Genomic DNA, 13317 nt, shown 5'->3' with positions numbered 1-13317 from the left:
GGGTAGCTGTAAACCACTGTGAAATACACATCAGAGTTATTTTTTAGGTTTGTTTTTGAAAATAAGATTGTAGGTACTGGCTCTTAAATTTTCCTTTCAGTAGATTGTGGTAAATGAGACTAAGCTTTTCTTCTATGCCTATAAATGTTCTCTCTCTTTTGTGTGTGTTGTTGAGAGAGAGAGAGAGAGAGAGAGAGAGAGAGAGAGAGAGAGAGATCAGTTGCCTCCCATATGGGCCCCAATCAGGGATTGAACCCGCAACCTAGGTATGTGCCCTGACTGGGAATTGAACCCATGACCCTTTGGTTCATGGGATGATGCTCCAACTAACTGAGCCACACTGGCCATGTCGATATACACTGAGTGGCCAGATTATTATGATCTCTGAACGCATAATAATCTGGCCACTCTGTGTGTGTGTGTGTGTGTGTGTGTGTGTGTGTGTACACACACACACACACACACACACACACATATATATATTAGAGGCCTGATGCATGAATTCATGCATGGGTGGGGGCTGGCCTGCCTGCTGGTCGAACTCCTGGTCGAGGGGACAATTTGCATATTAGCCTCTTATTATATAGGATATACACTGAGTGGCCAGACTATTATGTGTTCAGAGATCATAATAATCTGGCCACTCAGTGTAAATGTTCTTTTTAAAAAATGTTTTTTAGAATTAGCCAAGTATAGCTTGCTGAAGTTATTCCATCGTGGAAGTGCAGTTCAGGACCTGGCCCGCCTACTGTAATCTTTCCCCCTGATAGAGGCTCCTGCTCTCAGCTGGTGAGGATGGAGCTCCTGTGCTCTAAGAGGGCTCTCCTGTCCTGTAGCCAAGGGAAGGTCAGGCCCCAGGGCTCAGAGCTGTGACAGCTGTTGATGGAAAGCTTAAGGAAGGTTGAGGTAAACAGGCAACACCTCAGTCCCTGTGGACATAAAGGCTGTCTCTCCTTCCCCAGGAACACTTTCTTGTTCCCTGACAGATGTGAGGCTGCCCCAAGAAATGGAGCTTTAGAAAACCCATTTCTGTGGAAGTTGGGTAGGTACTGGGGAATTGGCCTTCGGACCTGGAGTCAGGTAAAGGAATTCTTTTCTGGGTCTGATTGTTCCTCCCCTGTTGGCCTGGATCGGTCCAGCCTTGCTGTAGTGCTGCGTCTGTGGGGAGAAGTGGTTCCTCAGAGAGGAGGCTGGCCTTCTGTGTCAAACTCACTGTTTTGTAATCATGCCGATGGCCTCAGTTTTTGCTTGAGTCAGAGTTTAATTCAGGGCTCGATAGTACCATCTAATATGTCTGTCTCTTGATCTGTTTTCCTTATTGGTAGTGGTGCAACTGTGACAGGAAAGATGTTGGTGATCCAGGTTAGTTAAAATATTTGGCATTTGCTTTTCCTACGGATAAAAGTAGAATTGCTAGGCCCCAGAGGAGAGTGAACATTATCTGTATTGCCAAACCCTGCTTTTAGGCTGGGGTTGGAGACATTAGCCCTGAGAACCTGTTACGCCGGGTCTTGGAACTTCGGTAGAACCTGAAATGTGGAAGGGCCTCCTGTTTTGAATATACCTCCATCCCACTGTTAGGAAAGGCACGTCCCACTTGGCCTCCTTGCCATCGGACGCCCTGAACAAGCTGTTCTTGGAATCTCTGCCAGGCTTTTCCTTTTTAACTGGTGTTGCATTACCTGTGCTCTGTGATCCACTTGTTACACCTATAATCCTGCATGTGGGGAGTCTGGATGATAAAGGGGTTTTGAAATAGAATGGTTTTCTCTCCCTTTCTTGAAGTGGTGGTAGTTAATTTGGGGGGAAGGAAAATACAGCTTGTTCTCAAGTCACCTTTCAATACCAATTAAACAGTTTCAATGCGCCATTCTCTGGGTGAAAGGGAATGAGGTAGCATTTTTCTTTCCAAAAGGCATGGGACCTCAGTCAGTAAATAGAGGACCAACGATAACTACGGAATCTAAGCTAGGCAAATACCACACCAAATGAATGGTCTAAGGGCCAGGGCACTCAAGTGGAAATCTGAAAATGCCCATGTCTTTATTTCTCTCTCTGTCAGTAGCACAGGACCTATTTTATTTACCTGTAAAATAAGAATGTACGACAGCTCTTTGACAAAGGCATAATTTCCCTTCTCCAAGCATTTCAGGCTAGTTTATAAAGGCCCATGTGAACTGTGTGGAGCTTTGGTCTGGAAAGCAGTTAAATTTAGGGTAAAGGGTAAATACTTCATAGAAAACAAATGCTATTTGGTTTGGGGTTTTCTTTGCTCTGTGCCGCCCCCCCCCCTCGCCCTCGCCCCCCCCCCCCCCAGTACAGAGACCTTTGAGCATTGTATTGGTTTTAATCTTACGGGAATCTAAGCCTTTATTGCTTTCCTTGGATTGTTCCGGATGAATGAATGTTGTTGGGAAGAACTGAGAGCAGCTTGTTTTAAGCTTCTTTACTTGCCGCCTGTGGTGTGTGTGACCCTCTGACCAGGACCCACAAAATGGAGTCTGAGAGCCCTTTGCTACCCTGGCCCCACTGGGTTGAGTGGGTAGGTCCATGGCTACTGAGATGGTTACAGCCTTAGCCTACCTGCTAGAGGCTTGATGGGCTTAGGGGCTGGCAAGACATGTGACATTTTGGCATTTTTAAACACCACTGCTCTACTTACCAGCTCTGTGCCCTTGATTAAGTTACCACACCTTTCTGAGCTTGGAGCTCATACTTGTGTCAATGGATCTTTGTAAGAATTAAAAGAGCAGCACCTGGCACATAGTTGATGCTCCATCAGTGTTGGCCAGCCCGTCCTCCAAATGCACCTTAGGCTCTTGTTCAGTGATCCTACCAAGCCACTCTCTAGCTGGCCTTTTGTGACTTTATGTCAGGGGAGGGGATTTAGAAGCAAAAGCAATTTCAATGCTTTTCACTGAGAACACACACACAGATACATGGACATTTGAATCTCATGTTTTCTATTCTTTTTAAATCTCCACCTGAGGATATGTTGTTACTGATTTTTGAGAGAGAGCGCGAAACATGGATCAGTTGCCTCCCATACATGCCCTGACCAGGGATCGAACCTGCAACCTTTTGTTGTATGGGACAGTATTCCAGCCAACTGAACCACCCAGCCAGGGCATGCTTCCTATTCTTGGCCGTTTTTGGCTGCTGGTGTAAACATGACCAAAGGGCGATTTTCTTGGAATACTGTTTTTCAGCCTCCGGAGCCAAGGCATTTTGTGTCAGCTCCTAGAACCTTAAATGTGGAAAGATTTAGGGAGGAACCTGAGATCCTGGGGGTGGGGATCTTACTCAAGGGCAGAACCCAGATCTCTTCTGTTTCTTTTCTTTTTAAAATATTTTTTATTAATTTCAGAGAGAAAAGGAGAGGGAGAGAGAGAGAGAAACAGCAGTGATGAGAGAGAATTATTGACTGGCTGCCTCCTGCACACCCACACTAGGGATCGAACCTGCAACCACTGCGCCACGCTGGCTGGGCTGCTCTCCTCTTTCTACATAACCTGGATCCCACTGCAGTGCACACTGTGCAGGACCAGCAAACCCCCTCCAGAGATCCCAGCCTCTCCTGGGACCTGGGGGGGTCTGTGATCAGAGGGATGGCATAACCCAGACTCTTGTGTCCCCAGGCCTCAGCAGCTATTTAAAAACTTGGGTTTGGAAGGACTAATATTCCTGTGACTTAGAGGGGTCTAACTAGGTAGTAGTCTGAGAAATACCTCTTCTCTTTCAGTTACTAATTCAGCAAATACTTACTGGGTGCCTGCTAAGGGCCAGGTGGCGTGCTAGGGAGATGGCAGCAAAAGTCATACTGAAAAGGGATCCTAATCACTGGCAACCAAGCACCTTTCTTTCTTTTCAAAGAAATGTGCCATTTTTTAAAGGCAATCAGGTTTTAAGTGCCCACATCCCATCAAGCTAATAGCAAATGTCATCTCACTAATTCTTGTACCTCCTCCCTCCAAGTGCCTGGATTCAGGATTCTTAAAGTGGTTGTCAAATCAGGAAGCCCCTCTCTGGTCATTTGTTGTGGCTGTGGCTGAGGTGCCTGTTTTCTGCTCCCATTTGGTCCCTTTGGTCCAAGGGCCCTGCTGCTTCTGGGCCAGTTTGGGGTGCAGGACAGTAGTGAAGGTGGTCACCTGTTATCTTTGTCCTCTGGTCTTAGCATTGACAGGTCTTTCCCAGGAGCACACCCAGGGAGGGGCATGGGGTGGAGGAAAGCACAGGGCATCCTGCACCAAGTTCATGGGGCTGCTTTTGGTGTTGGCACTTCTTAACCAAAGGAAAAAGTGAGACTGATGCCTTCTCCACCCAGCCAAGTGGCATAGAAAATGCCTTCGAGAATTTGGATTAATCCTTATTATCATGTGGCAAGGGAGAGGCATTATGGGGAGAACAAAGGTCAGTCTTGGGTTTGAACCTTGGGTCTACCTTTTGCTACCCATTGACTTTGAACAAGTCTCTTAGTCTCTTCAGTCATATGGGTGTAATAATACTCACCTGGATTTTGGGGTGAGGGTTCAAGAAGATGTGCGCAAAGCTGCTAGTACCGGGCCTGGTAGTAGGTGCCAGTGTAGTTGCTTTTCTGCTGCAGTGTTTTGTCGTTGATAAAGGTTTTGTCGTTAGCCTGTAGTAACCTACACGGTAGAAGTTCAGGGGCAGCCAGTGGATCTTTGGCTGAGAGGTTGTGACATTGTCAAGAAAGAAAGAAGGCTTTGTGAACTAGGTAGAGGAAAGGTGAAAGATGAGGAGTCTCTCCCCGAGTCCCCCCTCTCTGGATGTGTGATTGAGTGAGAACCCTTAGCACCTTGAAATGTGCTCATGTCTGGCATGGCAAGGACAACCCTCAAGCCTGGTCTGCGCCTTGGAGTGTCCCTGTGGCTCACTGGGAACTGTGGATTCTTTTACTTGGTTTCGGTTTTCAAATTGTACCTGCTGTGTCTACCATCACTGACTGTGTTCACTCTCTTCCAGGGGCTCCACGGGCCTTACCCCTTCGGCCAGTCTTAAACGGGTGTCAGCAAGAAGAAAATTAACAAAAGACAGAAGGTCTGACTTTGGTGGGGGGCGGGCAAGGGGTTCCTCAGGATTGCAGACCACATCGCACGGACCTCTGGCTCTGACCGTCCATCCCGAAAGAAGAGGAAGAAGCAGAACAGACTAGTTTTGAGTAAACTCAGTGTGCATGTGTGAATGCTGAATCGCTGGAGTGGTGTTGAGGCTACCAAGAAGAAATCCATGCAGCCACCTTGGGTTTTGTTTATTAGGTGTCAGTCTAACAAGTCATTAGGTCACTCGGGAAGGGGGAAAAAAAGCTTAAAATGGGGGAAAAAAGCCATCTTTTTAAACAAAATTATTTTGCCTACAGACAGGTTGTAGTTTTGAGCACATGTTAATTTCCCCCCTCTTTCCGCACTTTTATTTTATTTTTTTTTAGATAAGGGATAACATACTCTTAATAGAATAGCTGCTTGCTCTGGGAGCGATTCAGGTTCAAGCTGGTGTGGTGTGTTTGGGGCTCTGGGCAGTGCTGCAGCAGGGCATCATCTGTGCCACATGACCCAGGAGTCTAATGGCTCCAGCCATTGAGCCATCGCCCTTTTCCTCTTTCTCTTTAGTCTTTTGTTGACTTATACCTTTGACATTTGTATTCATCAACCCTGTGGCTTGTTACCATCAGAACCTCGCTGAAAGACCAAACTTCCCTGTGTGCCCGCAGAGGAAGCCTTGAGGACGGATCTCGGGTGGCGTGGGAGTTTCTGAGGCGGAGAGGTCCTCTGCACACGCTTGTAACAATTCAGATTGCTTTCTCCCATGTTTCTCCTGGCACAGATGCCATCATACTTGCTGCTTTTGGGCTTCTTCATCCACAGTGGCTCCCCGTTCATTCTGTGCTGCGTTTATGCATGTGCCACGTGCACACCCGGGTGTGGGTGAGCTCACCGGCGAGTGTGAAGCGAAGGTCCCATTCTTCTCCGTTGTCACACAGCTCCCTTCCCTGTGTTTCCTCTCAGTTGTCTTCTGTGGTGTTCTTGCAGCCTGTTAGTGGGGGCTGAGCCTTTAAGGAATGAAAATACAGCCACAAGTGGGGAATTGCCATGGGGAAGCGCCAGAGTTGTTACGTGATCTTAGAGACCACGTTTTGATGGAAATGAGAGGACCCCCATCCTGAGCAGGATGCCTGGTTGTTGGGAGGTGGTGGGACCGGGCCGCCCAGCCAGAGCAGAATGGCTGGCTGCTCCCTTGGGCAGGTGGCCCCACTGGCATCCTATGGATTCTGAGCAGGTTGAGATGTGGATATCTCCGTGGGAGGCTTGAACCAGGCTAGAACAGCTGTCTGCCAAAGATACAAGAATATGCAAAGTCCCTCTTCTCTTCTCACCCCCTCCTTCCCTCGAGTGTTGGTTGGTTTGATAGCCAGGGGGTATGGATCTAGGATCGAGGGTGCGGTTGCCTGCCTATTACCACACCCCAAGAGTGTGAGTCAAGGAAGGAGACCAGGTGATGAGTGGCTGCTGCAAGGGGTCATATAGCCTTGATGTGGGTGAGGGTCTGCCTGCCTGTCTGTCTCTGTCTGGGTGTGTGAGTTCCAAAAATGTGTGTTGTTTGTTCCTCCTCATCCTCTTCTGAGACTGTTTTTTAAAAGCTTGATTGTGGGAGATAAGCTTGTATGAAATTACCCTTTTGCCTCCCCACCTCCCAAAAATTAAAGGGGGGGCGTAGATTTTTGTCCACTGGAGAAGCCCTAAGGGAGAGTGGAGCCAGCCTGCTGAGCAGGGCAGTACAGCTGGGGCGGGGGGGGCGGGGGGGGGGCTGGACTGGAGCACCAACTTGTGCACACAAAGAGTGCCCCATTCCTGAGTGGAGAACCTGTCAGGTGCCCGAGCCAGGGGCTCACAACGGCTTTTTGGCTGAGGGCCCTATTGGGCCCAGACTGCCGCTACTGTTGGTGCCAATCTCCTGGGACACTGCCACCCTGGAGCCCACCCATGCCCAGCCTTCTCCTCCTTTGATAGCTCTCAAAGCAGCACATCTCCAGCTGCCCCTGGCAGGATCATGGGGGCTTTCCATCCCCGGACTCCCTGGCTTCCTCGTCTGCTACACACAAGGTGCCCCTTCACCATTTCCCAGGAGGGTCTGCCTGCTGTTATTCATCAGAGGCATCCTGCTCCTCTTGCTTGTAGGCAACCTGACCTGGCAAGGAAACTGTCCCAAACACGCTGGCTTCCCTCCCAAGAACAAACCGTTTCTGTACACATCCTCACAGAGGGCCAGAACAAGGGCAAGCTGTGGAGTGGGGCAGGGCGTCCACTGCTCCCCAGCACCAGGGGCTAGGAGTGCCATTCATTCGGCCTCCTCCCACTGGTTTGAGGGCTGAGCAATGCCCAGAGCCCCTCCTCCCCTGCATAGCCTCTGCTCCTCTTCACCAAGCAGCAGCTGCCAGTGGGCAGGACCACCAGTGTCGTGCCCATGAGTTGAGACCAACACCATCCTTAGGGGCCTGAGTCCAGTGTGGGAGGCAGAGGGGCTCAGGCTTGGGAAGAGCCTGTCCGTGTGCATGGAGTGAGGTGTGTGTGGATGTGTGTGCACGCGTGCATGCTTTTTTTTTTCTTTTTGTCATGGGGACAGTTGAATTCGGGGCATTTTTTCTACAAGAAGCAGACTTCTCTCCCTCCGTAAGGACTGGCTATAAACTTGAAGCCCGTCAAAGGCACTTCCAACCTAGAAAAAAACCTAGCAAGACAGCTGGTGTGGCCTGAGGGTGGCCAAGGTGCGAAACGGGCATGAGAATAAATACCTCCCCAAATTCATTCTGAGCCCCAGCGGGAGCGGATGGTGGGGTTGGCAGGGCTCAGAAAAGCAAGCTGATCCTCAGCCCCACCCTGCCTTGCCTTTCCTTTGTTTCTGTGGGTGAATGCTGGAGCGGCGATGGCTGCCCTCCACCTGAACAGTGGTGTGTAGTGAGCAAGCTGGGTGGGTGTTTGTAGTGGGGCTTCGTGGTGCCTGAGAGGAGATGAAGATGAGGAGGTTTTTCCTTACTGTATAAATGAATATTTGTATGATTAAATTAACACAAAAAAAATGTCCATGTGTGTCAGTGGGTTTTATTGTACCCTGAAGCCCGCTGACCTGCTTAGCCCCATGGTGGTTCTCTTTGGTCTCTGGGTTTGTCTGTCCCTTTTGCAAGTGGAAAAACCCTGAGGTTCGCTACATGTTTGGGAAGTCAGTCCTGGGGTTATAATTAGACTAGAGGCCCAGTGCACAAATTCATGCACAGGTGGGGTCCAGCTGGCCTTCCCCGATTGGGGTAGGGGTGGGCGATCAGGGGCAGGGCTGGCCGGGAGGGAGGGGTGGCGCCCCCCCCCCCCTGGTCGAACACACTGTTGAGGGACAACTTCCATATTAGCCTTTTATTACATAAGATTAGCTGCCCTTTCTGGCTCCTAGGACCCCGGTCCCATGTGTCTCATGAGCACCACTCTATCCCAGCTTCACTGGGGTCTCCAGGCTCTCCTGCTGTCATATTATGGATTAGGGAAGTTTTTGCAGACTGGCCTGGGATCCTGAGAGTCAGGTAGGGACCACACTCCAGGCAACTGGCAAACAAGTCTACATACATATTGAGACAGGCCTATGACCTTGGCCAAGAGATGGGGGGTGGGTTACATGGTTGTCAGCATGAAAGAAACTTAATTGGCAAATATGATGGCGAATGGGGGTTCACTGGATCCATTCCTTCCTGTCTGTAGCACTCTTTTAAAAATTTAATTTTATTGATTTGAGAGAGAGAAAAGGATAAGGGGAGAGAGAAATAGAAAACATCTATGAGAGAGAAACATCGATTGGCTGCCTCCTGTATGCCCCCTACTGGGGATAGAGCCTGTAACCTGAGCATGTGCTGTGACCTGGAACTGACCCAGTGACTTCTTGGTTCATGGGTCAACGCTCAGTCACTGAGCCACACCAGGGGGCATGTAGCACTCTTTGTAGCCCAGAACTCAGGTTTGTCCTCAGTCACTCCTCTGCGTTGACAGGAGAGTGAGATCAGAGGGGAAGGAGTTGCCTGGGTCCTACAGGCTTGGACCCATGCCCTCAGCTCCCAGATGCTGACACTGTTTTCACTGAAATTGCAGACCCCAAGTTGGGTCCTCACCCTGGCTAGCAAAGCTGCGTGTTCTAAATGATGTGGACCTGGATGTAAGCCGTGTCTCTAAGGATTGGGTGTCAGGGATAGAGGATTCCCTGGCCAATTGCTCGTAGGCGGCTCAGTGAGAGGACCTGTGGCCACAGATTGCATGAGAAAAATGTAGGCTTCACAAAGGAACTGGCCCCTGCCCCAAGGGCCGAGATGGACTCCTGTTTCTCTGTGTAGCCTGATGCACAGCCCAGGGTGAGAGAGCTGGGAGACTGGCCCTGAAACCCCTGCCCCACTACTGTGTCAGCGCCCCTGCAGCCTGCTTCCTTCCAGGTGCCCATGGCTGTGTGTTCTCTGCAGGACAAGGGCCCCCGCCCTGTCAGCTGGGTCTTCTGGCAGCTCAGACAGGCCTTCCCCAACGCCCCTGCCGCTGGACAGTTATTTGCTCGGCAGAATCTGTTTGTCTTTGGGGCTGTAACCTGTCAAGAAGTCACCAGGCCCTGGGAGAAGGGAGCAGGTTCGGTGGTAGCTCCTGGCCCAAGCCATTCCCACGGGGGCTGGGTGACAGGGAGGGGGCTCTAAGCTGAGCTTTTGTCTGGGAGGCGAGGGGCGGGGAGGCAGTGGCAGTGGTCCGGGCCCAGCCCTCCTGGCAAAGCAAACAGGTCCTCACAGGCCACCTCCCTGCCCCAGCTCAGGTTGTCCCTGGGTGCCTCCCACCCTGTTCTCAAGAAGGCCCCTCCTTTAACTGCATGCTGTGACCCGGCCACTTTCCCAGACTCGATACCACTGGTGTCCAGCCGTGTCTGGCAGCCAGGAGGACAGGCACCAAAGGTGCTCACGGCAGCCCTTCATTTCACAGTGGGAAGAGGGAGCGGGCGAGACAGAGATGGGGAGAATGTGAGTTTGGGGGTCAGGGTGCCCAGAGAACGGATTCTGACAGGCTAGCGTGACTGACTGATGGGTTTCAGGTGACTCCTCTATGAAATAACGGAGATAGACTGGTTTAGAAACCATGGCTTTTCTTAATATCACTTTTAGCTCTTAGTACGGAGACGCTGTGATCTGGGAAAGTGCTTCTCCAACTTGATGTCATCTGCCGTTAGATGGAATTCAGTCTCAGGACTAGATGAGCTCATCAGAGGAGTGTCAGGGGCTTTGACCTCATTGGTCACACCCCCAAATGCCTGCTGTTTGCCCCAGCTTCAAGAAGACCCTCCTCAGACTGAGTGGCAATGGCTGCAGCTGACCTCTCCTGACCTTCTGGAGACCCGTTCCCCAGTTCGCTCCCTGTGGGGCATCTCTATAGATGGTATGGAGCGGACAGGGCTAGGTGCTGGCCAGGCCAGGAGTGGCCCCCACCCAGGAGGCAGGTGCAAGGGCATGGAGGAGCAAGGCCAGGGCCCAGCACGGTGTAGCTTAGTTCCTGGGGTCCTGTCCTCCCAAGGACAGGCTAGGCCCTGGAGCCAAGTTCTAGGAATTCCTCCTACTGGCTGGGGGGAGGGGGGCGGCTAAGAGAAGTGGGGCTGTGTCTGAGTGGGGGCCATGTTTGCCTGTACCAAGCCCCCTTCCCTGGTCAGCAACCAAGACACCCAAGATCCCTGGAAGGCTGGGCTGTCACTGCTCCGAGCCTCTGAGAAGCAACACACGCACACGCACTCGCGTGGCAGTGAGACAGCAGGGCCAGGAAGGGATTGTGGCTGCGCTGTGAGGAATGCCTTCTCAGTATGGCTGTCCTGAGCCATTCTGGGTGGGAGGGGGAATGTGTGGACAGCCACTGTGGGGGTGCGGAGGGCTGGGAGTGTGGCCACCTCAGAGCTGGTGCAGGGTGGGCCCAAGGCCAGCAGAGGGCACGATGTGGCCCACCTCTCTGGAAAGGAGGGACACTGGCCTGGCCTCCCCCTGAAGTATGTTTTCCAAACCCCACCTTCCAGGCCGCGTTGCCTCTGCACTCCACTCCACGGAGGCAAGCGTGGGCTCGAATTTAGGCTCTGCTGCTTGCCTCAGCCTCAGTGTTCTAATCTGAAAATCAGTACAGTTTCTTTCTCCAGAGGCATGAGAAGTAAAACTCATTACAAAAGTGGAGCATTGTATACCTGACACCTGGGAAGTGTCCAATATGTGGTGACCATTGTTATGTTTTTGTGACCTGCCACACCGGCAGGTCTGGGCTCCTGAGGAGAGGGGACTGGGACACTGGGCATTTGAGGGGCAGAGTCCAAAAAATCCACAGCCTGTGCAGGAGTCTCCCTGGACCACAGTCCTTATTTCTGGCAAATTCTTGCCTGTTGGGTCTTTCTTCATCTGGGGCGGGAGTTGAGATACAGGGAAGGAGCAGGCTGGAAGAGTCTAGGAGATCCTAATTCCCTGAGGGAAGGCTCGGGGGAGGCTCTCTGTGCACGGTTGTTGGATGGAGAAAGAACACACATGGCGGAGAGACTGGGAGATACTGCCTGTGCTGGACTGGCCTGACTCCTGGAGGTGGACACTGCCCAGCTCAGTCCCCACACACTGGCAGCTCCTGGAGAGGTGGGCGGGGGTGGCCAGGTGTGCCCGAGGTTAAGAGTGACAGCCCAGAAACCTATGCCTGGCAACTGGTTCGGACACTTCCGAAGGTGGAGCAGGCTGACATGTTTGCTTCCACAAAGGCACCAGGGCCGGGCGTGGAGGCCAGGCCACAGGTAGGCACCATCCTCGTGGCACTTGCTGGTGTCAGATGGCACCCGGATCCTCTGAGCACCTCCAGCTCTTGCTTTCATACTGATTCCTCCACTTACTCTCCCATGCTCGGCTTCCTGAGCACACTTGAACCAGGAGCCATGGGGGTGAAGGCTTGGGGTTGGGGTGCCCATAGAGAACTGGTAGATTGGGGGCAGTTGTTACCAAGATGGATCAGGGGGCAGTTTATGTATATGTTGAGGCCCTGCTGTCCCCGGGGCTGATGACACATGTCCCTGATGGGGAGACAACCTCGGGGAGGTGAAAAGGGTACTGGTGGGGAATTGGGCAGCTTAGGTCCTATGAGTGGGGACAGTAACCACTCAGAGCATCCCCAAACCTGAGGCCAGGAAGGGCCTTAGAGCCCAGGCAGAGAGGGCCCGCTTCCCGGAGTCCCACCGCCGCGTGGCCACTCCCAGCCCAGGCTCTGCAGGACCTGAGCCAGCGAGGAGAGCCAAGGTCCCCAGGGAAGAGAACCGGTCATTGGGAAGCAGGAGCAGACTCCAGCTGGCTCCGATCCCCACGCCCAGCGGCAGGCGGGGGTCCATGGAGTCCAATCGTAGTGGCGGTGGTTGGGCCTGAGGGGAGGCAGCCTTGGCTCTTCGGTCTGGTTTGCATGGAGGGAAGAGGGATTTGCATCTTTGAGAAGTTACAGCCGTGGGAAGAAGGGACAGGGCCCTGAGGGTGGTTAGCCCTGTCTTCAGTCTCCTGCCTCCCCCTGGGTGGGGTGGGGTGGGTGAGGGTGGGGGAGCAGGCCTGTGCTGGCCAGCCCTGACCTTACCTGGTGCGAGGAGCCCCGCTGAGTCCCTGTGCTATTGGCCAGCATTCAGGCTCTGTCCGTGTGGAGCACGCAGAGGGGCCGACCCCTCACACCTGCACATGTGCACACATTCACAAGCATGTGCTCAACATACATGTGCGGTTCCATGCACCCCTCACACCGGATCATGTTCACAACAACACACCTGCATCCACGTGCTGACACGGGTGCCCACTCATCACCTTAGTTCATCCACAGACACACCACCACACCTGAGGGTCATGTAATCTCACACTGGCACGTGCCCACACATGCACACATTCATACTTAATAGTTGATATTTTTTACCAGCTTTTCAAGTCGGGTATATTTGAAATTCTTTCTATTCCCACCTCACAACACCTTCAGAAGGAAGTTGGATTCCGTGAGCTCTGCCCTGGGGGCTGGGCGGCAGGGACTGTGCTCCCTGCCCCCCCTCGGCCCGTGTACCAGGCCCCTCTCGCACTCCGACTGGAAACGTCAGTCTTTCCCCTTTAGGTCCACGGTCAGCACTTGTGAAACCGCAGAGGCAGAACCACTCCGTCAGCAGCTGGTAAGGAGCAAGGCTGACCCCGCGGGAACGCAGTTGAATGTGAGTGTTCCCGGCCGCGCCGAGGGAGAGAACAGGACTGGATACTGAATTAGCCACAGTGACCAG

General features: G+C 52.3%; 1 protein-coding gene across 1 annotated transcript in view; it reads left to right on the top strand.

Moving 5' to 3' along the window:
- ILRUN (inflammation and lipid regulator with UBA-like and NBR1-like domains) overlaps positions 1–8096 on the top strand; it is a 111653-nt gene extending 103557 nt beyond the window's left edge. The window contains exon 5 of the mRNA XM_008152002.3: positions 4984–8096. Within this exon, the coding sequence (XP_008150224.1) occupies positions 4984–5019 (36 nt within the window). The 3' untranslated portion in view covers positions 5020–8096. The remainder of the gene's footprint in view (positions 1–4983) is intronic.
- Positions 8097–13317: the final 5221 nt, after the last annotated feature.

Source organism: Eptesicus fuscus, chromosome 10 (assembly GCF_027574615.1).
Source record: "Eptesicus fuscus isolate TK198812 chromosome 10, DD_ASM_mEF_20220401, whole genome shotgun sequence".
In the NCBI taxonomy this organism is placed as follows: domain Eukaryota; kingdom Metazoa; phylum Chordata; class Mammalia; order Chiroptera; family Vespertilionidae; genus Eptesicus; species Eptesicus fuscus.
Note: the sequence above shows the minus strand (reverse complement) of the source record. Positions and strands in the feature narration are given on the sequence as shown.